We start from the raw sequence: 24,702 nt of genomic DNA, 5'->3' as shown, positions 1-24,702 counted from the left end.
TTCTTTGTTGTGAAGCTGACACAGTTAAACACTGGTTTTGATTGCTCACCGTTTAAGATTTCTCCATTTGAATAGCTGTTTTATTTTTGCAAGTATAAAAATGCTGGTGATTCACATATTTTACTGTTGGTCCCTGTGCAGTAAATATGAGCTCTCCTGACCTCCATTTCTTTTACAGATTTTTATGTCAGAGGCAGGGAAGATTAATCAGAAGATCAAAGTGTGGTTCAGTGATTACTTCAATATCAGTGACACAGTTGCCATTGTCACTTTCTTCATCGGGTTTGCACTAAGATTTGGAGCCAAGGGGAATTTTGGAGAAAACACTTACAGAGAAAATTACATCTTTGTTGCTGGAAGAATAACATACTGTCTCAATATCATTTTTTGGTATGTGCGATTACTGGATTTTCTAGCTGTAAATCAACAGGCTGGCCCTTATGTTATGATGATTGGGAAAATGGTAAGTACTATGTTTGTTACTGTTTTTTTTTTCCCCAACTGAATCCATTTACAACTTCTCTCAATAGTTTTATTTAGTTAGAAGTTTCTTTTCCTTCTGTACTAGGATAACAACTTGATGTGCAGAATTAGCCAGCTGGAATATACCTTAAAGGGTTTCAAAAGAAGCACTGATTAGAAGGCTTCCTTTATGGAGCTATCCCTGTTACATAAATGTAAAAAATGACAAATCTTCCTTCTCTGGTCTGTTTTGTTCTCAGATGTCAGAGACTTAAGTGAATATGTTGAAACCTGTCTTGATTCAGCTTCCCATTTAGGTCTGAAATCTGTAGCCTTTGTGTTCTTTAGGCCAAAAGTTTTAACTTGTTTAGTCTCCTGAGGCACCTTCATTGTTTTGTGCTATGGGAAGCTGGGAATAGATTGTGCTTCTTGTCATCTCACACAAAAAATACTCAAATTTTTTAAACTTAAAATTAAATAACCTATCTCTACTGTCACTAGCTATTCTAAATGTTAAAAACCATTTTAAGGCTTCAGAGCTGTATATATGAATGTGGAAGGGGCTTTCATGTTTCTTCTCTCTATTAAATGGTTCTTACAAATTGCACCCTCTCATTCCTTAAAAACAAGAGCATCAAGTTGCTCATTTCTCACTTTGATTTCTTACAAGAGGTATAGGTTCTCTGTTCCTGCCCTTGGAAATCTACCTCTGTTTTTTGTGCAGCTGTTGAGTACCTTTATGAAGGAATATTTCCTTGTGTACCTAGTAGTGTTCAACTTGAAAGGGAAAAATGCTCAGTTGCCTTTGGCCAAGGGTACTAAATACGTGATAAAAAAGGACAGGAAAAATGTGGGTTTTAAAAATTATTTAACAAAATTTTCTGAGTGAAATATTTGTGTCCTGGACTCTTTTCTTTATATAATACATAGAAGTGTACATTTTCTCAAGTGTAACCTGTCACTGTAAAAGTTTTGAGATCATATTTATGACCTTGTGGATTAACTGAATTTTTTTGTGTTAACAGGTGGCCAACATGTTTTACATTGTGGTGATTATGGCACTTGTACTACTTAGTTTTGGTGTTCCCAGGAAGGCAATACTCTATCCTGATGAGGCACCCTCTTGGACTCTTGCTAGAGATATTGTGTTTCATCCATACTGGATGATTTTTGGTGAAGTCTATGCCTATGAAATTGATGGTAAGAGACTGCAATTATGAAGCAAGTAAAGAGAGAACTTACTCTGATAAGGTCTTATCAAAATCTTATGAAATTCCAATTCTATCAAAGTCCCAGTACTGTTGGTATTGATTCCATTCAATGGAATATTTCCCTTTTGTGGGTTGCAGCTGTATAACTATGTGACCTGATTCCTCATTTTCATTTCTAAAACATGTTTGGCTTGGAATGAAAATTACATAATTACAATTTCTCTCAAGGCTATTCGTAGCAAGATTTTGGAATTTTGCCCCACAGCTATCATGACAAAATTCTGGCTGTGATGATGTACTATGCTTTTTAAAAAAAAGCCAATAATATGATTACAGCATAGTATCAGCCAGAAACTTTGTCTCTGGTATTTTTCTACCATGTTCCTCAATGCCTGGAGACATTTCAAACTGCAGAACCACTGCATGATAGTTGGTTGCTGCAAAATGTAGGTGACCTTTAGGGATCTTTTTGTGTCTGTACCTGCTGGGAGTTCTAAAAGATGTACATGTCTTCTCTGTGTCTTTTTTCCCAACACAGTGTGTGCAAATAATTCTGATGAAAAGGTTGCTCATCTCTGTGGCCCAGGAACATGGTTGACCCCGTTTCTTCAAGCTGTCTACCTCTTTGTACAGTACATAATCATGGTTAATCTCCTGATTGCATTTTTCAAGTAAGTGTGTAGATAATAGTTAATTTTTGCTAATAATTGGACAAATGTCTATCTCACTGCAATAAGATCTGATTCCAGATCAAAGCAAGCCAATTTCCTGGAAGTTTTTTCATCAGTTCTAAGGCTGGTCTTTGTGTCTTCCTCACTGCAAGCCCATGACTGAGTTAGGGAAGTGTGTGATGTGACTGGTTTATGTCACATCTGTGAGCTCAGGGGAATCAGAAGTTCAAGGAAATTTGAAGGCATTTTGTACCTTCTCTTTGTCAGAAAACAAACAAACCAAACTTGTTTCTTTGTCTTAATTGACTGTTGTTCCTAAATTCATTTATTGTTCTCCAGTTGGCTGGGTTTAATTGTAGTTTATAGTCTCTGCAAATGTTTGATTTATGGGCATAAGCAGCATATGGGCACAAACACTGAAGAAGGCAGACTGCAGAATTAACATGGTGTGATATAAAATTCTGGGTTTAGTTAGAAATAATTAATTTTTTTGTTCAGCAAACTTAAAATTTGATCTCAGTGTAACTTATTTCTGAGTGAAGATACTGAGCTGTTACCTGATGGGAGAATTTCTTTAGCCCTCTCCTTGCTCTGGATCATGGTATTCTCTTGAATGTGTTTCCAACTAACACAAAAATAATTTTGCAGCAAAAAACAAGTTTATGCTTTTGTCTCTTAACTGGCTTCAGAATTCAAGATTGTTATCAAAGTGTTAAAAACCAAACAATCCAACAACCACTAAACAAACACCAACAACTCCCCACCACCCCAAAAACACCTTGATGTGTTAATATTGTTCTGTTCCCTTTCAGCAACGTGTATTTACAAGTCAAGGCAATTTCAAACATTGTGTGGAAGTATCAGCGCTATCATTTCATTATGGCCTACCATGAAAAACCTGTTCTGCCTCCACCACTGATCATTCTCAGCCACATGGCTTCCCTCTTCTGCTGTATATGTAAAAGAAGAAAGACAGACAAGGCTTCAGATGGGCCAAGTATGAACAGTTACCCAAAAAATTCAGTAATGTTTTTGATATGGTTAAAGCCAACTGTCGGAAAAGCACCATGTTCTTGACTATAATGAGTATTGTGAAGAAAGTCAAAGTGGGTCTTAATTTTATGTGTTTTCAATATTGGTAATTTTTTTTGAAAATCATCATGCTTTTCTCAAGAGTTTAATGCTAACCCCTAGAAATCTCCACTAAAGCTAACCTATCACACAAACAAATAGATTAGATTTCTTGTTATTTATAATTGAGAAATATTTTATTTCTTTCTGCAAAACTTCTTTGAAACTTTAAAAATAAAATCCAGCTAAGGAATCTAGCTTCTGCCTCAAAGGGGGATTAAAGGGTAGAGTGTAAGGAATGATATTGTGCACAGATCCTCTCAGAATTACTATTTTCATTTTATTTTATTGTCAATCTTTGACCTTGAACTTATGTTTGCAATGAGAGAGGAAGGGTCTTAGGTGGCCATCTGGTAGGATTTTTTGTGTGGTTTGTGTTTTTTTTTTTTGTGTGTGTGTTTTTTTTTTTGTTTTTTTTTTTTAATTTTATTTTTTATTTTATTGCAGAGTTTTATTGTTAACATCTTTTGTAGAGTTATGACTATTAGTTTTCAGCACCTATACAACTTCACTACATACATCATCTTAAATGTTGATCTCTCTTTAGAACTCTACCTGACAGAAGAAGATCAGAAGAAACTTCATGATTTTGAAGAGCTGTGTGTTGAGATGTATTTCAATGAAAAGGATGATAAATTTCATTCTGGAAGTGAGGAGAGGATTCGAGTCACATTCGAACGGTAGAATATTTACAATTATAATTTCTGAATAGAGAATTAGAACTTTTGCACTTTTTTTAAAATGTACTTTAAAGGGGGAGAAATGCAGCTCAAGAACATAAAGTGTTTATGCAAATTTTATATGGTATCTTTCCATTGCTGTGCAGAAACTGATAATGTGATTGATTCTTCTTGATGTATAGAAGCACTCAGTAAACTGAGGCAATTGTATTATTTGATTTCCCATGAAGTTTTAAGAAACTGATAGATTTCAAAAGTGCTGTAGGCCCTCAATTGATAGCTGTTTTCATTCTGTGATTTAGAAGTATGTACAAATGTTGTATTACAAAACAGTCCAATGCTATCGTATTATTGTGACACTTCAAAGTTATTTTTCCTCCTGATTAAATGGACAGAAAGGGTTATAATCATGGGCTTTTTTGCATATTGAGAAAAATACAATTCATATCTACTTCATAATTTGATTTTTCTTAGGGTGGAACAAATGTGCATTCAGATAAAGGAAGTTGGTGATCGTGTCAACTACATTAAAAGGTCATTACAGTCTTTAGATTCACAGATTGGCCACCTCCAGGATCTGTCTGCTCTAACTGTGGATACTCTGAAAACACTGACTGCCCAGAAAGCTTCAGAAGCCAGCAAGGTTCATAATGAAATCACCCGGGAACTGAGCATTTCAAAGCATTTGGCACAAAACCTCATTGAGGATGGCTCTCTCAGATCATCTGTGTGGAAAAAGCACAGCATTGGAAACGTCTTTGGTTCTTTTCCACAAGGAGGCCTTGAGAGTAACAATGCTTTACTCTGTAACATTTCCATCCGTGATGACAAAGAAACCCAGCATAAGACAATTGGTCAGGAATTGGCTCTGGCTCCCCGAAGAGAAGAAAAAAACTTCCAAGAGGCAGGTTCCTCAGGCAGTGCCTTATTTTCAAATGCCGTTTCCCCTCCAGAACTTCGCCAACGAATACAGGCTGCAGAGATCTCAAAATCCACTAGTAAAAGTAAAAAATTAGGCAACTCATCCAACAGCATGCCACATGTAACATCCCCAACTACAAAGTTTTTTGTTAGCACTCCATCTCGACCCAGTTGCAAAAGTCAGCTGGATTCTTCAGCAAAGCATGAAGAGACTGTTTTCTCTAAGGCTACAGAAGGAGATAATAATGTAGAATTTGGTGCATTTGTGGGTAAGTATAACAAAGTAGATTCTGAATGTCCTGAAGTCATTATTAGCTGCTCTTATCCTCTTGCTTCTGGCTCTGCTTGCCTTGCTTTCACCCAACCTTGTGTTGAAAATGGAGGATACGTTAATTGTGGTTTTATTCATGATGAGAGTGACACTAATGATAACTACAGCTGCAGAGTTGACAAAAGTGCTCACCAGTCCCCTGCCAAGTTAGAGAAGAACAAGCCCCAAACGAAGTTCTCTTTGTCAACGGGCGACTTGATGGCAACAGTCAACCGTGGCGGCTCGCATGGAAAATTGAATATTAAAGATGAACTTTCCAAAAGTCAGCATGTCCATGCAATGGAACTGCAAACCCGAGATTTATGTTCTAACATCCTTATGGGACTGCTTCATAAACTGTGGACCAAATCTAAGCCACAAGGTTTGACTTACCAAGAATTGTATGGTATTTTGGGTGTATTCCGGTTGCAGGTGACTTTACCATTTTGCTCTGCTTTTTTTGCATTTAACATCTCTAATTTCCCTATGTTGCTTGAATGTTTTTTTTAACTGAAATTATAATTTCTCTATAATTCTGTCACATAGACAATATTTTTCTGAAAAACATTATCCAGTTTTTGAGTCTAGCAGTTTTGGGCAATTAGCAGCTCTACAACTTGGTACGGGCGCTGTAGACAAACCTTTTGTGGCTCATTATAAAGCTCCTGCCTTCTGATTGCATAAATCAAAAATATTGTCTATTCCTTGACGTAATACAGAACACTACTCAGGCTGATGGAGTCCTGGACAAATATCTTTGTGGTATCTGTGTCAAGCTGAGGGTTCCTCCTATACTTTATTTCTAAACACTGTTACAGCTGGGATCTTCCACTGTTGCCTAGGCTAACCTGGGTTGGGGTTGTCATTTTGGAAGCTTCCAAAGTCCTTTAATTCAATACAACATTTTGCCTCCCCTCAAGTTCTGCTTAACAGTAAAAAGGTGGATGGTTTTGGTTAGTTACTTATCTATTTGAACGGTAAAACAGTGGCAGATTCATTGCAAAACACAGGTGTGGGTTTACTAACTGATCCTTGTAAAGTACATAATGCTTTAAGTATGCTTAGCGTTTAGTAGAAGATTGTAATCTGGAATTGTCAGGTTGTCTGCAGAGGTGTTGTCTTGCTAAAGTTCTTCAGGGATGTCTCAGTGTTTTCCAGAGATTTGCTGAGGTTGTATAAATTTAAATCTCTAGATAAGAATTTATTCTACTGCTGTGAAACTTGGATTTCTAATAAGTTACCTACATTAGCTATTTGTGTATAAATGCCTCATGGTTGAAAAAAGAAAGCAAGGCTAAACAGAAGTTATGGACAGTGATTGTACAACTCTTATCTAATCTTTAAATGTACTTCACCACTAATAACTTTGAATACTAACTATACTTATTTACTGGAGCCAGATTTTTTTGTATATGGTCCTCTGACATCTCTAGCATTTAGAACATACCCTTCATTCTTACTGTCCACAATTTGCATCACTTGTGATACCATGCAGGTTTCAATTGTGAAGCCAAGTAGATTTTCATTCATTATAGAGCCACATGAATGGGAAAATTCTGAAAAGTATTGCTTTCAACTGGGAGGATGAAGGGTATATTGTAAAAGCTACCTCCAGGAAACTCTACTTTCCCTTCATTTGTCAAGGATACATGAAAGTGCTGTAACCCAGGCCTTGTTCCTTTCCTGTGAGGAGCATATGCTTGAGTAAAAATTTAAAATATTAGCTTTACTTTCTGAATGGTGGTGCTCCACACCTCAGTGCAGGAAAGGCAGTAGTTTGATGTTGTTACTCTGATCTTCACTTGAGCATGTTTGTAATGTCTTTCCTAGTGCAAACAGGCACACAGACCCTAGGTGGTTTGTAGCCCTTTGCTATGGTGATGCAGACTGTTGGCATGGTCAGAACGTTGGAGGTTGCCTTTGATTTTGAATATTCTTTTTGAATTCACTGTGTCAAAGGTCACAGAGACAGCATGGACCTACAGCGGTTCAAAGAGGCAGCCAGCAAAATGAGGGAGAGAAGTGCTGATATTGAGGTGAGCATGAAAGGCTTTGTCAAATGTGTTAATGGAGATCATTTTCTTTTAAACTCTAACGTCACAGTATGTTTGGAAAAAGTCTAAGACCAAATAGAATCAAAAAACTTACACAATCATTACAGACTGCACTTTGCATCTGTTTCATGATTTAAAAAAAATCCAGTGAAAACTCATGTAACCTTAACTGCCATCAAGTACTGTTACTTCATAATAGGATACTAGTGAAATAAACAAGCTCTGAGGTTATGAAAGCTAAGATGACTACAACTGTGAATGGAGATAAAATTAAGTATCCCATAATTAGTGTTCAACTAAATGTTTTTCACTCATAACTTTCAAGATCAGCCTTAAGACTAGAGTAATTTGTGTTCTAATTTACAGAGCAAGGTGACAGTGTATATAATTTTCAAAAGTGACAAAAATTGTTCATTATGCTTCCAAGAAGAAAAAGCTCTTTAATAAACTGAGTCATTTCCATTTCCTTAAAGAAATTTCCTTAGAGAATAATAAAAATTACTCAAATGCAAAAGTAATTAATCATAAACCTGCCTTCCAAGTATTATAGTGTGTGTATCTATATATACGTATATCAATACAGTTTTTGCCAGGTAGCTGTTGAATTAGTACATACAAATTTGCAGTTATGCATTCAGGGGAGAATACACCTGAGAATTGCTTTATGACCATTTGAAATGCTTCTATTCTGCTAAGTTGCTGCTTCTGAACCTTTCTATGAGTATAATGTGTGACCAAAAAGCTTTTTGTATGTATTTTTGGCACAGTTTTTTTGGTGTTATTCTTTAAAATTTGCTTTGTTTCTTTGATAGGAGCAGCAGGAAGACTTCAAAAAAGCTATATTGGAGGGTATAGAGACAACCAGACTTCAAGTAAGTAAAGAAAGTTCCCATTTATTAGGAATCTTATTTTCAACAGGTACTAAAATATTCTCTGCAGTTATAAGGGTCTCTGTTCTTATCTCATTATCTGTAAACTGGATGTCTCCTTGATAGAGATCTAAAGTGTTCTAGTGTATAGGGATGTAAAGAAATAGTTTTTATGCACACAACTACACATCAGAAAGACATTTTGGACACACACACACAGAGGCCTGTGTGTGTTTATGTGTGTGGGGTGTATTCTGTAAGAGGAAGGGTGAAAAAGAGTGGCAACAACTTCCTAACTGTTATGATTTCAGGAATCAAACGCAGGGCACAATGAATTTTTATGTTTTATTCATCACTGGAGTTAATAGATGAGTAAGCTCTGTGCCACTCCACACACAGTCCTAGTTTGTCATGAAACCACCTTTCTCCTTTTTTTGCAAAATAAATATTTTATTGTCAAAAGTTGACCACCTCATTACATAGTCCAACAATGTGTAATTGCTATGAAGGAGTATATCCATAAGGAAGTTGTATTCATAACCCACAGGTTTTTACATGACACAAGTTTACTACATTTTGTTGCTCTTTTAAGTGGGTGCAAATTGAAATTTAGTTTCTGCCAGAGCCATATAATTTTATAAGAACTGATAGCAAACAAAGGCACAAAACAGATGAGCAGAATATGGTACTTGTAGGGATCCAGTGTAATTGACATTTCTGTAGTTCTATGCTATTGTAACATTGCCTTGCAAAGAACTCTCTTGGTCTGGGTCAGGATTCTTAATGTGTGAAATATCTGAAAATATTACAGCTGGTGGCTACTGTGAGAAGAGCATTTTAACTGAATTAATGCACTCAACTTGTGCATTTCTGTGCAGTGAGGTATTTGAAGTACATCCAGAAATTTTGAAGAATCCTGGCCAGATTGTGTTCCAAGAGCAGAAGTTGAAAGCAATAATGGCAATGATGACTGATGGTAATTCTTTTTTACAATTTTTTTTTTTTTGTAGGGTCTTCAGACTGACAGTGATCTACAGCAATCCAGTTCTTGTGGTGGCTTCACTGACCCTCTGACAGCCCACTCAGAGCAGTGTAAGTCTGGGCTCTGCTCAGGTCCCCTAACGTTGTCTCTAACTTGCCTTGCTAATGGGCATCCTAAGAAGATGCAGAGGGAACACAAATGGTTGAATAATCTTGAAATATTCTCATGTTTGGTAGTACTTGAACCTTCTGCTTCTTGTGGTTCTCCTTGCTGTGCCAGCTCAGTCCTGTTGCCTTGGATTTACCATGGACAGCCAGAGCTGTAAGACACAAAGTGCACTAGTTAGGACTGCAAACTTCTGCTAAGCTGTGGGTCTGCCTTGTTTCATGAGAGCTTTGTTGAGCTGTTTGTTCACTGTTAGGAAATAGGTGACAGTGACAGCTGCCATTCTTTGTCCCGTTACAAATCTCCTTCATTTGCAGTGTACAGCAAGAGCAGGAGAGCATCCAGTGAAGACACACAGCAAGTTGACTCCAAAGCAGCTTTACTGACGGTTTGTATCAATCTTTTGTGACATTATAGCAAAACTAGAAGCTGAACAAATAAAGGAGAAGAAACAGATAAAGAGTAATACTGATTTGTGGACTTGCTTGTTCTAGGAGGCAACAGGAGACCTGTTTTCACTAAGGGAAGAAGTTGTGTATGTTCTCACTATGAAAATCTGTGCTGTTTTCTGTTTGTAGAAATAAAATCAAAATTCTTTTCTTTTAAGGAAAAGAATTACTTATATAGTCCATAAACAGTAGTGAATATAGACCCTTATTTATTCTTTTAATTGTAGTTACCATTTCTTGGTTGTATTTGGGTCTCTCCATTCAACTGCAGTTCAGTACAGCCTGGTTTATTTCCAATAAACAGGCTGTACTCCAAGAGCTTAAAACACATTACACACATTACCACCCCACCTCCAACTGAATCAACTGTGCTTTCCTTACAAAACTGAAGCCCTCTTTGTGTTTCCTCTCCTTTGTTTTAAAGGATTGGCTACAGGGCAGACCTTCAAATAGCAGTCAAATGTAAGTAAGCTTTCTACTAATGGAGCAATTTTATCACTCTGTATGTTGATCTGTTTTTCTTTTTGGTTGTCTTTGGCTATAATGGTATTTAGTTGCATTTAATGAGAAAAAAACCCCATGAAGTTTGATTTTTTCTTTCTTCTAATAAATAACCAAATGTATTCATTGGAATCATAGGCTTGTCATAGAATGGTTTGGGTTGAAAGGCTCTCCCAGCCTGTCTCTGGAGCAGAGGGGCTCCAGCCCTCCCAGTATCTTTGTGGCCCCTCTGGGCTCTCCCCAACAGGTCCTTCTTTCCTTGGGGGTCCCAGCCCCACCTGGGGTCTCTTGCAGAGTCACCCCCTCAGCCTGCTGGCCACTCTTTTGGGATGCAGCCCAGGGCTGGGTTGGCTCCCTGGGCTGCAGGGGCTCATGGAGGGTCAGGCTGAGCTCTCACCATGCTTTAGCAGGTTCTGTTTAGATTAATGGTGTCACACGTTGGAGGGCAAGCATGAGAATGTGTTGACACATAGTGAGCAGCTCCCTTCCTGGTAAAGGTCTTTACCCAGCCTTTTCAACTGTAACCACCTCTGAAATTATGCATTGTTAACAATTAGCCCCTGAGTTAACTGTTAAAGCCATTACCTTATTATTTATCTGATAACAGAAGGGTAAACTGTTGTGAACAAGTTTTAATTAAAGCACCTCTGTGGGAACGAGCTCTTGTGATGCAAGCTTAGCATAATGTTGTGCATGACTTGGAGGTATTTAAAGTGTAGCTGTAAAAACATGAGATTACTTAACAGCTTTCCATTACTATTTAGTAATTAAGAAACCTGTACTGCCCTTGAAAAATAGGATAACAGGATAAAAGTGGTACTGTGAGGTTAACAAGGTGACCTAGGATGATGTGGCAAAATCAGGGAATGCAGAGTAAGTTTGAAGGTGACTGTTGTGTTTGGCATTTGACAGGCCATCAGAAGAAGATGCATTGAATGGTAAGTTTTCTTTCTGCTCTGAAGGTGAGAGATTTTTATGTATAACCAACTGCTTGGGTCTTGTATGGGAATATATTTAATTGATGGTAATTTGGAATTTATGGGACACACAATACTGTGATTTTTAGAAATTTAAAAAAATTTTTGAATAAAGAGCCAAGCATAAAGCACTATTTTTTTTCCCCTGAGGTACCATAGACTTAAGTGCAATATTTAATTATCTTCACAGCAGATCCTTTTCAAACTGTAGTGTTGTATTTTAGTACATAAATTAGTAGCTCTTTTTTTCACCTTAATCTCTTTTCAGGCATTGCTTCTCCTTTCAAGCCTATCATGGATATCAATTACTATTACTCAGGTCAGTCCCTCTTACAAACTAATGCTTGTATTTTTATTGACATTTGTAAGATCCTTAAACTTCAACAAATGCTGTAATTTTCCTCTAGCTGTAGAAAGAAATAACCTGATGAGATTATCACAGAGCATTCCATTCACTCCTGTGCCTCCAAGAGGTAAGAATTGTATTTCTTCTTGCTGGTTCACTGTGGTCTTTTGGGGAAGAAAAGCAAACCTTATATGGATTCTAATTTGGTTGGATCCTTCTAATATAGAAGGATCAAGGATGTATATTATATATATCTAATATAGAAGGATCAAGAAGGATCTGATATAGAAGGATCAAAGCAAAGTTCACAGTTTGTCACAGCAAGTGTGAAACTGAAGTCTTAATGAACTAAAAGAAGTCTGTCTTAGAGCACTCAGAAATATATGTGAGTATGACACCTTTTCTAGGGCAACTCACTTGATTATGAAATGTAGATTTAATTATAGTTGTCCTCAGAAATGGTGTTACAGTGATGGGAATATTGTACTAACAGTTTTATAACAAACTCTTCTGGAAGGATTCCTTTAAGTTGTCTTCACTTGTTTGAACTTTAAACATTTATTCAGTGTTCTTAGTGCTGTTTGAACAGTGTCCTTAATAGGTCTAAATAGGAGGACAAATTTTGCAGCTCTGTGGAAAAAGCTGCAGAGGGGTCAATTTTTTGTTAATTCAAGATGTTTGTACTGACTTAACACTGCAGCTTGTTGTAAGAAGTGGTGTGTTTTCAGTGCTTTTAATTTCAAACCTGGCAAGTTCAGCTCAGTGATGGCTTTTGTGGTGTCTGCAGGTGAACCAGTCACTGTGTATCGCCTTGAAGAGAGTTCTCCCAGCATCCTGAACAACAGCATGTCCTCCTGGTCACAGCTGGGGCTCTGTGCTAAAATTGAATTCTTAAGTAAAGAGGAGATGGGAGGAGGGCTACGCCGAGCTCTCAAAGTTGTGTGCACGTGGTCAGAATATGATATCCTGAAATCAGGACATCTTTACATCATCAAGTCTTTTCTGCCTGAAGTTGTGAACACTTGGTCAAGCATTTATAAGGAGGACACTGTGTTGCACTTGTGCTTGAGAGTAAGTTCTGTCTTTGTCAATTATTAAACATGGGCAGGCATTGTATGTTAAACAGGAATTATTTTCTCACCTGTAAACTAGTATATACTTATTAGAATAAGAAAAAAAGTTAGTCTGGGGTTCTGTATGAGCAAAAGGGTTAAAAATTCTGCTCCAGGATGGCTTATTTAATCAAAGAGCTCAAATTCTTAAAATACAGATATAATTTTAAAAGCAAGTAATCTGTTACTCTGCCTTGGGGGAATAGACACTGTTCCCACTGCTGGTCCCTGTTCTGTTAAGCAGCTAATGAGGTGTGGGTTTGACTCGCAGGAAATTCAGCAGCAGAGAGCAGCACAGAAGCTCACCTTTGCATTCAACCAGATGAAGCCCAAATCCATCCCATACTCTCCAAGGTGAGTGTATTTAAGCTGCCATTATATTGCATGCTTTTGGCTCAGGGCAATGCCTACAGGATGTTAATAGATGCATCACATATTAAGATACTGATATGTAGACATATCCTGGAATATTGCTGTGAATGTGGCAAGCAGAACTGTCCTTGGCAGTATTTTCCCCTCATATTTTCTGCACTGATTTTAATCTAGTGGAATAATCTAAATGGCTTTGTGTAATAGTTTAAAAGTATTTAAATTGTTAGTAGATCAAATAAAAATCTAATAGTAATGCTAGATCCCTATTTTGGAACTATATTAATTAAGTGTATTTTTTCCAGGTTCTTGGAAGTTTTCCTGTTATATTGCCACTCTGCTGGCCAGTGGTTTGCAGTTGAAGAGTGCATGACTGGAGAGTTTAGAAAATACAATAACAATAATGGGGATGAAATAATCCCAACTAACATGCTGGAGGAGGTTATGCTGGCTTTCAGCCACTGGACTTATGAGTATACAAGAGGAGAACTGTTGGTATTAGATCTGCAAGGTAAGGCCTTGACTTTGAAACTTGCATTGGGGCCAAGGTCTATGGGTTTTTCTTTTGATAGCATTTTGTTAAGAATTTGTATGTTTGTAAAAAACAACAAGGATTATTTAGTGTTGCTTCTTCTAGTTAGTTAGGATCTATGATTTCCTTATTTAATCATATTATGATAAAGATTGGAAAGGACCTCTAAGAGCATTGAGTCTAACTTTACCCAGCACTGCCAAATCCAGCACACTCCCTGTGCCCTGGGGCCACCCCAAACAGCTTTCAAATCCCTGCAGGGGTGGTGACTGCACCACTACCTGGGCAGCTGTTCCAGGGCTTGGCAGCCTTTTCAGTGAATATATTTTACCTCATATCCAACCTAAACCTCCCCTAGTGCAACTTCAGGCCATTTTCTTATCCTGCTGGTTGGGAACTGGCCCCCACCTGGCTACAGTGTCCTTTCAGGTAGTTCTAGACAGTAATGGGGTCTCCCCTGAGTCTCTTCTTCCCCAGGATAAACATCCCCAGCTCCCTCAACTGCTCCTCACAGGACCTGTGCTCCAGCTTTTTAGTTCTAATATAGTATTACATCTTACAGCAACACAGAAACTATAAATATATACATTTTCCTAATGAAATGTGCCATAAAAAATGCTAATTTTTGGCACATTTGTGTAGTGCCAATGTGGGAAGCTGGTTTTATCCTGAATTCTGTGCCAGATATTCTGGCAGTGAGAACTGTATAGAAGATTTTGCTCATGGGTGAAAACTCAAGCTAGGAAATGCAAAAAATAGATAGAAGAAATCTGAGAAGTACAAAGTGCTTGCTTAGGAGCAATTTTCTAAGGGTAGAGAATCATGTTTAGTTTGGGTTGTGTTTGTTGTGGGTTTTTTCTGGTTTTATTCTTGGAAAAGCTGAGAAGTCATAGCTAAGGATTCCAAGGCTTTTTAATATTAATATATTTATGTAATCAGAAGTGTATCAGATTTAACTTTTTCTTCATGTGCTGTCTGAAGGTGTTGGTGAAAATTTGACAGATCCCTCTGTGATAAAAGCTGGGGAAAAAAGGTAAGGGTTAAGAAAGACTGAAAGTATTACATAAAACTTTCCCTGGAAAGAGAACACATGCCAAGTGATGTTTATGTGCACTTTGTCTCCAAGGTCATATGATATGGTGTTTGGGCCAGCCAATCTGGGAGAGGATGCAATAAAAAACTTCAGAGCAAAGCACCACTGTAATTCCTGCTGCAGGAAACTGAAACTTCCTGGTAAGAGCTGCAGGACCCTCCTTCTGAGACACTGATGTCATGAGATGATGTGTGATACATCATGAAACAGTCAAGGCATGCTGTGAAAGTTTAACAAGTCATAAACAGCAATTACATAATTTGACTTTAGGCTTCTGATTGCACCTATGATTAAAAAATCCCTTTTTTTGATAGTGCATATCCTGGAATTCCTCTTCAAAAGTGCATTTGCTTATCCAATTCTTTGCTAGACATTTATGACCCATTGATTCTACTAGCTCAAGAAATAGTAATCATTATGACTTTGTTCTGTCTGTACAGATCTGAAGAGGAATGACTACACACCTGACAAGATCATATTTCCTCAGGACGATGCCCCTGAACTGACAATTCAGCCTGGAAGCTGCACCAAAGATTCTGATCCGGCCAATTCCATCCGTCTGATGCTCTGATGATGTGACCAACTCAGTGGCTTCACTCAAACTTCCTGGAACCTCACCAAGTTGTCACTTACCTTTCCCTCACTATAATGAAAAGAAAGACTTGTCAAAACAAGGATTACTGTCTCATAAGTGGAATTTTGGCTGGTCCATACTCTAAGGATTTTACCTTGTGATAACCATCTACAGAGCAGCTTGGCAGCTGATCCTTCTAAGGGTGGAATAATGACAAGTATTTAAGATGTGTTTTTAAAGGGGCTTTTTAAGCAGAAAGTTTTATTTTTTATTTTATTTTGGTTTAGTGGAAGATTTTCTTCCTGTAGTCCTGTGGTGGGAAATATGCCTTCCACCAAAAGGATTTTGGTAGTTGATGTTTTAAGGTAAAGCATTTGTCTTTTTGGCATTTGTCTTACTGTCAATGAGCAAAACCAGGAGAAAGCACCTACCTCTGTAAAGCCGGAGTATTCTTAGAGTGTTTTCGGAAGCGTTCCACTAATATTTTCTCACCAGGTGTCTTTTAATCTGACCTTTTGAAGAGGACAGGGCCAAATGAGGTGTATATAGGATGCCAATAGACTGAAGTTGAAGGTAGGAACGTGATCTGTTCCAAAAGAGAGAGAGTCTCCTGAATCAGGATTCTTTCAGCTTCATGACTGTACAACTGGGCTTGGTTGCTTTTGTTTTGTGAAATAGAGCCTGAATTGTGCATAATGAAATTTCTTGTTTTACACATTTCAATTTTATCAAGTCACTGTCAAATAGTAACAAAGCCATGATAGACTGGTATAATCATATTTAATAGAAGAATTAGTTTGTGCTGGTCCAAATAAGTTGCCTTGTAAGAACACAAGTTGGAAGTGCTTTCCCTTGTACGTATGTAGTGACTGCTTCAGAAGTTCTGCCTTCCAAAGATCTCCTAAAACCAGTGTATCGAAGCCGAATGTACACATAACTTGTAAATGTATTTAAAATTGTGTAGAAAACATCTTTAATGTTATGTTATTTGTGGTACTTACTTAAGAGAGACTAGGGTTGGATTAGCATTGTGTAAAGTACGGGAGATTGCAATGCACCTTCATGCCAATAAAATGTAATTTAACTGTCCCAAATATTGTTGAGCATTCAGCAAGAAAAGAACCTTTTGTCCAACTGAAGTTTCATGCTGCGATTTTTTTTTTTTGTTACATAGGTACTAATTTGTAATTTTTAATTAAAAGGGCAGTATATAGCTCTATAAATTTTTTATTCAGTAGTGTATCTTATAGATACAGACCTAAGGCACGAACACAATAGTTGTTTAAATGGTGTTTTATGTTTGATGGGGAAAGGTAAAATGTTATAAGGATATAATACTGTATACATTTTGTATATCATTAAATCTTTAAAGAATCTAAAATAAATTTATTCTTGTTTACAGACTTCTGCTCTCCGTCTCAGTCTGAAGGATTATTTTGGTGAATTTAACTCTTTATGCAGAAAAGTAGAATTTACCACGCTGGATCAAAGTAGCTGTTAGCCTTTGAGGTATCACAACTTGGGCCAACACCAGAAACTAGGGAGGTAAAAAAGTGAAAACTGTCATAGCTGCCAAACACATGTGAGGGGATTCATGAGTAAATGAGTCAAAAATAGCTCTTCACAATGTTTAATTCTTCTGACTGCATCACCTCCTGTTGCTGGGAGGGAATGGGCAGATACTCCAAATGTACTTGCACCTTTCTAAAGTAACAGCACTGAGTCTGTAAGCGTGACTGGCTCTGCAAATTGATAGAGATTTCTAGAGGAGTCTCTGGTGTTTTGAAAATGTGACCGAATTTCAGTGTATGAAAGAAGAAAAACATATTGAGAAAATTGCAAGTAATAGCTGGGAAACTTTGTTTCTTGACAAACACTTGACTACGCACAGTTATTTTGTAGCTGTGTTACTGCTCTCAGTAGTTCTGCTTGTGACTCATTTCTTAGCAAAATAAACAGATGTGACCACCTTGTGATGGTTGTGAGTGATCATGGGGAGTGCTCCTTCTGCTCAGTCTTGCAGTGACTCAGGCCTGAAGCTTTTTCAAGACCAAAAGGGACAAATGTGGTTGGGAAATGCCTGTAAGATTCGGAGAGGTTACCACTGTTCACATTTCTGTACATCTGCCTGGCATGAGCTGTAGCTTACTCTGTGTGATTTACAGCTTGAATTACATGAGAAGTGTTTGTCTAAACTGACTGAGAGGGGAGAAACGTGTAACTTCCAGAAGTGATCTGCCTCATACTTGCTGGGAAAAAAATCATAAATGTCAAGTACCCTTTAGGGAAGGAATTGGAAAAGTGTGGTGGCAAAGGACAAAAACAAGTTGGTTTGGAAACGAAGCCTGACTCTGTTTGGACAGTGCAACATCCTGCTGATGTTGGGCAGTAGGAATATGAAAACTATTCCATGGAATTCAATTTGTCTGAGAACATCAAGTGTGGCTCCTCTGCTGATGCTGAAAGCTCATCAGTCTAAAAATGTTCTATAAATAGGGAAGTGTTGTGATCCTTTAGCTTATAAATTTTCTTTACCAAAAAGGAGGAAAGTGATGGAACTGGAACTTCTGATAACTATTCAAGAACAAAAGTATTGGCATATCTTCTTAGAACCTAGCTTTTAAATAGAGGGATATAATTCAAACCCTCTCTGATTATTTTTTAGTCAAAATCTGAAAGGCTTTAGTGAATTTCTAACTAGAAGGGTATTTAAAAGGGTATTTATCCTATAGAGAAATTAATAAGCTACATAATTTAGACTTTGGTGGATTAATTAAAAGTCATTTGTTGACTGCTTTCTTGCAGTATTTAGGTGGTGAAACATTTCAGAGAAAACCAATCCTAAATTCACTGTGGCAAAATATATACAACCAGCTCCTGGGGAACTGGTTTTTTAGCTGCTGCTCAGCAGCCTTGTGGTTTGGAAAAGGAGGGGTTTGGTTTTTATGCCTGACAGTGATTTCCTACATGTTAAATTATTGTGGTTGCATTTCACTTAATGCCGTAACTCTTAACAGTGTAGGAATTTGAAGAGGGGAAAAAGACTACGGCTGTAGATTTGATAGTATCAGTTCATATTAAATGTTCCTAAAAGACCAGTTGGGAAGAAAATAGGACTTTTCAATATGTAACAAGGCCTCTGAAAAAAGTTCTAATGATTTAATATTTCTTGATTAACACTTTTCCTTGCAATAATTTACTTTGTGGTGAGAGTGGTGGCAAGTTAATTCTCAGCCGCAGAGCTTGCAGTTGGTGGCACCCATGTGGATTTGTGGATTGTGTTACATCAAAATAGTAAGTCAAAGTCTTGATTCAGATTGCACAAAATGTGGGAATAAACATATCCAGTTCCATTTACAAAACTGAACCAGATTTTGAGGGGTCAATAGCAGTGACAGCTGTCCCAGGAGTGCTGGAGACATCCCTTGAAGTTTTACAAGATGATTAGGAGGTGTTTTACATCACTTCATGGGCCTCTTCTGTGGGTACTTGTTACATTCCAGGTTGTCTGTTAAAGAGGGAAAAACTGCTGCTCTTCAGCAGCATGTGGAATTTAGAGATGAACTGCATTAACATAGCTAATTAAAAGCCATCTGCCATACTTTTTTTTTCTTCCCTCAGGAAAATCCTCATAACACCAAGAAGCTAATTCATTATGATGTTTTGAGGTAGTTCCATCCCTTTATGATCAACACTCTCTGTCATCACTGCCCTTCCAGCAGAGTATGGCAATAATAAATCCTAATCCAAGTGAGCAAACATGGATAAAGGTGTTGGGCCAAAGTTCCCTGCCCAGTGGAATGGAGCTCTCTTCCCAAAGTTTTCTGTTCTGGCTGGCACAGAAGGACACAGAGGCAGGTCTGGCCAGGTGTGTTCCCTGGCCAGTGTTACCAGGTGACATCACAAGGGGCTGGGGCAGGAGATGCTGGGGTGACAGGATGGAACACGGGACTGAACACAGGGCACTGCTCGTGTTTTTTCTACGGAGATTTCTGCGGGTTTAGAGTTCTCTGCCCTGCCTCAGAATACAACATCAGCCTCTAAACAAGAACAGCAACATTGGTGAGCAGGTGTGGGTGGTGTAGAGTCTGTGTTCAGCTGACTGGGGATGGGGACGCTTTGGTCCAGGACAGACATATGCAGCCAGAAAACAAACATACTAAAATTTTCCTAACATGAATTAAGTAACATTTTATAGCAAAAATCTGAAGAACAACCTGCTTCTAGTAGCATCTGGACTGCAACATATGGTTTTAGAAAACAGGTGAGTACTGTACCCAAGGAAATGAAATATAATGTAATATGCACTATTAAGCATTTTGCCCTAAAAATGGCTATTCACAAGTGGTGGTAGTTTTTGAGTAATTGTGTATGGAGTAAAAGAGCTAATAGAATTTTAGGAATAACTCTTAAAACCTCAGGTGTTTTAATAACACCTCATAATGATGTCTCTTACCATACTGGAAAGAGCTTAGTGGGGAAGATGAAGAGTCTTTGCCACTATAAACCTGGTGAAAATAAATGTGAATGTAATTTTTAAAGAAGAAACCGTAGCATTTTAGAATCCCACTGGTGTGGATTTTCCTCACAGTAGGTGGAAGGATGGCATGGAAATGGAAGTACTCCCCCAGGGAACAGCTGGAGGACATGAGCAGCCTGCACCCAGGGCTCACAGGGCTGCAGAACCTGGAGAACACGTGCTACATGAACGCAGTGCTGCAGTGCCTCTGCAGCCTCACCCCGCTCGTGCAGTATTTCCTCTCAGGGAAGTGGAACACAGCCCTGCACCAGTGAGTCAGTTTGTTCTCAGTACTGAGGGCTCTCTGCTTGGCACTATTTTACTGCCAAAGGATATGTGTTGCCATGAGAACGTCCAAGGCACCTGCCAGCTTCCCCCAGGCAGTTCCAGTCAGATTGACCACCAGCTGGTTTCCTTCTCCTTTGAGAGCCCAGCCCTTTTCCTTGCTGGTCCTTCAGCATGATACTTTTCTTCCCATATTGATGGTAATACCTGTTACTGTTGTCTTGATCATGATTCCTACCACTTTCTGGGATCTGCAGAGTCCCTCAAGCCAAGTGACAGCTGCCAAAGCTGTACTGTACCAGCATCTGTTTTCTCAGTTTCTGTATTGTGCTCCCATTTGAAGGCAGGCACTCTTTTTTCATCCATCACCTGAAACTCTCCCCTTTTTTCCAAGGGAGATCGGAGAGCCTGCGACTGCCTTTGGCTGTTTGGTGTCTGACATGTGGCTTGGAGAGTTTGACTTTGTTTCTCCTGAGGCTTTTCACTCTGTCTTTGGGAAGCGGCACCCAGCTTTTAGCAGCAAGACTCAGCATGATGCACAGGAGTTCCTCATCTGTGTGCTGGATGACCTCCATGAGGCTTTCAAGCAGGTGAGAGCCCAGCTGTGGTGTTTTGGGAACTACAGCTGTTTCCTCTGCATTTCATGACTTGGCATTCCATGTAATAATTGCCTATCATCCTCTTCTGAACTCTATGATGGGGCCACTAATAACTTTCCTTTTCTACCTTTATTTCAGACCCATGGACACACAATTATTAATTTGCTTCTTGTCTAATGCTCCATCAAATTGCAGCCCCATCTAAATGACAATGCTGGTGTAGCTTCACTGTCCTAACCTCTGCCTCTCCTTTCTCCTTCCACAGTTAATGTTCTTCCACTTTCTCATCTGCCTGAAAACTTCACGTCTGCCATGCACCCATGACTTTCTCCCCTCCAGAGCCACTGATAAAGAGCTTTTCAAGCAATTAATGCTATCAAATGTCTGAATTGTTGTATTTTTGTTACTTTTCTCTCAGAAAATGAATCAATCTTAGTCTATATGTATGAACCATCAAGTAAAGTAACAGCATTTTAGAGCCATGTTCTGTGGCAAGACTAACAACTGATCAACCCAGGGAGTGGGCAGCACCTACTAAAACCCAGTTGAAGGCACTTAACAAAACAATTGCTTATCTACATTTTGTCAATCTTTTTCCTTCTGTATAGCCAAGCCAAGAAAGACGGAGCTCTGCTGCAGGAGCAAGCACAAGGAGTAGCAGTGGCACATCTATTGTAGCACACTTATTTGAGGGACAGCTCAGTTATGCCATCAGGTGTCTGACTTGCAAAGCCCTCAGTGACAAACCCGAGAGCTTCACCGTCCTCTCCCTGCCCATCCCCTCCACCAGAGTGTGCTCTCTGCAGGTACAACAGCCAGCACCTTCCTGCTGCTTTCTGCTTCAGCTGGGAGTAGAGGCTTAGACTAATAACTTTTATTGGAAAAATGCAGGGCTTGCTTTAGTTACTTTGGTCTCCTGGGCACTTACAGAGTGTCTTGGATCTGTCCCTAGAGAAGTGGGATGTCTTTACTGGTCTCAGAACCATGGAGGCTGGTAAGGTTACAAGAGCAATGCTCAAGAGTTGCCAGGGGATGAAGGATATTAAGATTATTCAATAGCACCCGTGAAGGTTTTATTCCAATCATCCAAGTATTTCTGCCTTGGTGGGGAGAATGGAAGCCAATGCTGGCTGCTTTGTCTTGTGAATTTGTGATGTCAGCCTTGCTGCATCACACTTCAGTTAGGGGGAGCAAATTCATCTCTTATATTGCTTAGCACCTCTTTGGGTGGAGGGAGATGTGTTCAATCAAGTGATGATTGGATTTTTTTCCTTTGACAGGACTGCCTGGAATGCTTTTTTCAGCCAGACACACTGACTCGGAACAACCAAATCTACTGCCACTGGTGTGGAAGCAACCAAGATGCAACAGTAACAGCCTCCATAACCAAGGCACCACAGATCATCATTTTTCATCTAAAGAGGTATAGTCTAAGTGAGGTAGGACATGGCCAGCTCCTGGGCAATGTGAGTCATGAAGGACAGTCATTTGTGTTTGCCTGAATGGAAACAAATCACTGCAAATAAGTGGGTTTAGTACTTTGGATGCCTGAAAGCTAAAAGGGCATTTACACAAATACAGCTGTCAAACATGCAAGTTGCATTCCTGAATTTCATGTACGGTGCTCTGCCTGTGTCCTGCAGGCCACCAAATTTCTCCCTATACTTGGGTTCCCCTCTCCAGAGGGAAGAGAACTGCACCAGGCAGTGACTGCTACAGCCCAGTGCAGTGGCTCATCCAGTCCCTGAATGATCCCTGTGAATCAGTTCCTGTGGCTTGGGTTCCAAAAGCAGGACTGACAGTGGTTTGCTTGCTGCTGCTGCAGTTGAGACACTCTGGTTTTGTTTATCCCTTTACTAAATCAGGCCTAAACAGAGTGGTGCCTCAGCAAAGGAGCACCTGGGTTAGCAGATTTCACTAGCCACACATAGCCAGATGCTGAATTTTTTCTAAAGAATTTTTTTTCTTAACAACTTTCCACCTATAAAGAAAACTACTCTGGGATGATTTGACTTCCCAGAACTATGTTATCTGAAGTTCTTTTTATTTTCCATTCAGCATCTGCTTTTCTCAATATTCTCAAAGGACATGTGGTCCCCAACTGCAGCTCTTGGCCACACTGTGAATGTTTAAAAGTGCAGTGATGTACTCAACGTTACAGAGGGAAGAGGGATGAAGTCTGGCATGAGAGAAGAGCTGACACTGGCACTGCAGTCCAGTCCAAAATGTTTAGGACACAGAGAGAGTGATGCACAGATATGACTTCAGGCTTTGACTGAAGGATCAGGAAGCAAGAGCTTTGCTTTTCTTGCTGAACATGTCATGAGGGTTTGGTGCATTTTCTGTCAGTTTACTGCAATACACAACATTACCAGAGATCTTTCTTTCAAATGATGGGCAGTCAGTTGTTGGTTTTCCCTCCTCCTAGGAAAGTCAGTTTAGCAATGACCACAACACAAACAGAAGTTGAGGGTCATTTAAAATCGTCCAAAAATTCATTTCAGGTTTGCCTGGCAGGACAAGAACAGAAGGAAACTCTCAACCACTGTCTGCTATCCGTTCAGCGATCTGGATCTCTCTCCCTACATCTCCACATCGTGTAACAACAATACAGAGTACAGCTTGTGTGCTGTAGTGGTAAGCTTTGCCCTTCCTGCTTTTATTGGGAATGCCCTGGCTCATAGAGCAGATGAAGCCTGTGTTGGTTTGGACTGAATGTATAATGATTTATAATTTAATGTATGTTTTGTTGTACGCTTTTTCTACCAGCCATGGACATAATCCAGTAACAGTACGTAACTGAAGGACAGAGACATTATTTCTCCTTCTTCCCCAACATCCCAGTTTTAAAAGAATGCTCTCCTGGGACATAATGCCTCTTTAGAGTAAACTTGCAGGCTGATCCAGCATGAATCCTGGTTTTAAATAAGGCCATAGCTCACAACAATGGGGTCCTCTTATAGTGTCCTGTATTAGGGCTAATAGTTGGATTGCAAATATAACTGCAAAATAAATAAGCATGATCATCATCCATTAACTCTGGTTGAAAGAATTTATTTGAATTAACATTCCCTGCCCTATGCCAAAAGGGGCTAGAACCCTCAGTGCCATCTTTTCCAAGTGCATACATGAAACCATTGCCAGTTCCTAGCTTTGCCTGTAAGGAGACAGAACAGGAGTCTGGTTTTAACAGACTGTGTTGTTTGTTACAGAACCATGCTGGAGATCTGGATTATGGCCACTACACGGCCTTCTGCAAGCACTCAATCACCCAGCACTGGTACAGCTTTGATGATGCCCAGGTCACCAAGATCCCAGACTCTGCAGTGCAGGCTGACACAGCTTACCTCCTCTTCTACATCTCCCAAGGCTACTGACACCCTGTTAGTCTTGAAAAGGAACACTAGGTAGGGCAGCACCTAGAATTCACCAGCAGCATTAGCCAACTCCTGTTTCATCAATAAACTAGAGCATGTGCACCCTGATCAGCTGTTGTGGTCTTTCAGGAAAGGACAGTTACAGCCCTAAGCCATGAAGGAACATGCATCTGCTCCATGTGCACAAGGGCCAGGGTTGTTTTCCATGACACCCTTCTTGCACCCCTCAAAACAACATGGATCTTGAGCACACAGATGCACTTACTTGGAAATTCTTGTTTTTCTGCTGGCTAAGTATAGTAGGTTGTTCTAAGCTGCCTTTCAGGAACTAACAGAAGGATACCAAAGTGAAAGCACACAACCAGACCAGACTGTGCTACAGAAGAGAGGATGGAGTGACCATTAATACAGAAGAAAGAAAAAGGCATTGCTCTACTGATGTCATTTTTGTTTCTCCAGCACTTCAAACTTGTTTGCAGCTTGCAAGCTTCTGGAAAACAATCAGTATTGGTC

General features: G+C 39.2%; 2 protein-coding genes and 1 long non-coding RNA gene across 3 annotated transcripts in view; 2 read left to right on the top strand and 1 right to left on the bottom strand.

Annotated features, from left to right (window-relative positions):
- The window catches only part of TRPM7 (transient receptor potential cation channel subfamily M member 7), a 51,091-nt gene extending 34,279 nt beyond the window's left edge, over window positions 1-16,812 (top strand). The window contains exons 21-40 of the mRNA XM_059481943.1: window positions 179-463; window positions 1,488-1,662; window positions 2,212-2,344; window positions 3,157-3,341; window positions 4,023-4,155; window positions 4,630-5,345; window positions 7,346-7,422; window positions 8,253-8,312; window positions 9,320-9,401; window positions 9,774-9,844; window positions 10,330-10,367; window positions 11,319-11,344; window positions 11,652-11,702; window positions 11,791-11,856; window positions 12,517-12,800; window positions 13,113-13,195; window positions 13,516-13,721; window positions 14,724-14,775; window positions 14,869-14,975; window positions 15,276-16,812. Of these exons, the coding sequence (XP_059337926.1) occupies window positions 179-463; window positions 1,488-1,662; window positions 2,212-2,344; window positions 3,157-3,341; window positions 4,023-4,155; window positions 4,630-5,345; window positions 7,346-7,422; window positions 8,253-8,312; window positions 9,320-9,401; window positions 9,774-9,844; window positions 10,330-10,367; window positions 11,319-11,344; window positions 11,652-11,702; window positions 11,791-11,856; window positions 12,517-12,800; window positions 13,113-13,195; window positions 13,516-13,721; window positions 14,724-14,775; window positions 14,869-14,975; window positions 15,276-15,406 (2,961 nt within the window). The 3' untranslated portion in view covers window positions 15,407-16,812. The remainder of the gene's footprint in view (window positions 1-178; window positions 464-1,487; window positions 1,663-2,211; window positions 2,345-3,156; window positions 3,342-4,022; window positions 4,156-4,629; window positions 5,346-7,345; window positions 7,423-8,252; window positions 8,313-9,319; window positions 9,402-9,773; window positions 9,845-10,329; window positions 10,368-11,318; window positions 11,345-11,651; window positions 11,703-11,790; window positions 11,857-12,516; window positions 12,801-13,112; window positions 13,196-13,515; window positions 13,722-14,723; window positions 14,776-14,868; window positions 14,976-15,275) is intronic.
- LOC132079375 (uncharacterized) lies at window positions 9,290-15,982 on the bottom strand. Its single transcript, XR_009419394.1, has 2 exons — window positions 15,841-15,982; window positions 9,290-9,610 (listed from the first exon to the last, which is right to left on the bottom strand). It is a non-coding gene; the product is annotated as an uncharacterized LOC132079375 (long non-coding RNA).
- Window positions 16,813-20,011: 3,199 nt separating the features above from the next.
- Window positions 20,012-24,189, top strand: USP50 (ubiquitin specific peptidase 50). Its single transcript, XM_059482436.1, has 6 exons — window positions 20,012-20,199; window positions 20,608-20,817; window positions 21,426-21,618; window positions 22,093-22,235; window positions 23,317-23,449; window positions 24,025-24,189. The coding sequence occupies exons 1-6, from the start codon at window positions 20,012-20,014 to the stop codon at window positions 24,187-24,189; spliced, it is 1,032 nt and encodes a 343-aa protein (XP_059338419.1).
- The last annotated feature ends 513 nt before the right edge of the window (window positions 24,190-24,702 follow it).

Source organism: Ammospiza nelsoni, chromosome 14 (assembly GCF_027579445.1).
Source record: "Ammospiza nelsoni isolate bAmmNel1 chromosome 14, bAmmNel1.pri, whole genome shotgun sequence".
Lineage (NCBI taxonomy): Eukaryota > Metazoa > Chordata > Aves > Passeriformes > Passerellidae > Ammospiza > Ammospiza nelsoni.
Note: the sequence above shows the minus strand (reverse complement) of the source record. Positions and strands in the feature narration are given on the sequence as shown.

Excerpts from the sequence above, each read along its gene's own strand:
- USP50 (XM_059482436.1), top strand. The coding sequence starts at position 20,012 with ATGGCATGGAAATGGAAGTACTCCCCCAGGGAACAGCTGGAGGACATG. Across the intron at positions 20,818-21,425 it reads AAGCAGGTGAGAGCCCAGCT|CCAAGAAAGACGGAGCTCTG; the intron begins GTGGTGTTTTGG and ends TGTATAGCCAAG. Across the intron at positions 22,236-23,316 it reads ATCATTTTTCATCTAAAGAG|GTTTGCCTGGCAGGACAAGA; the intron begins GTATAGTCTAAG and ends AATTCATTTCAG.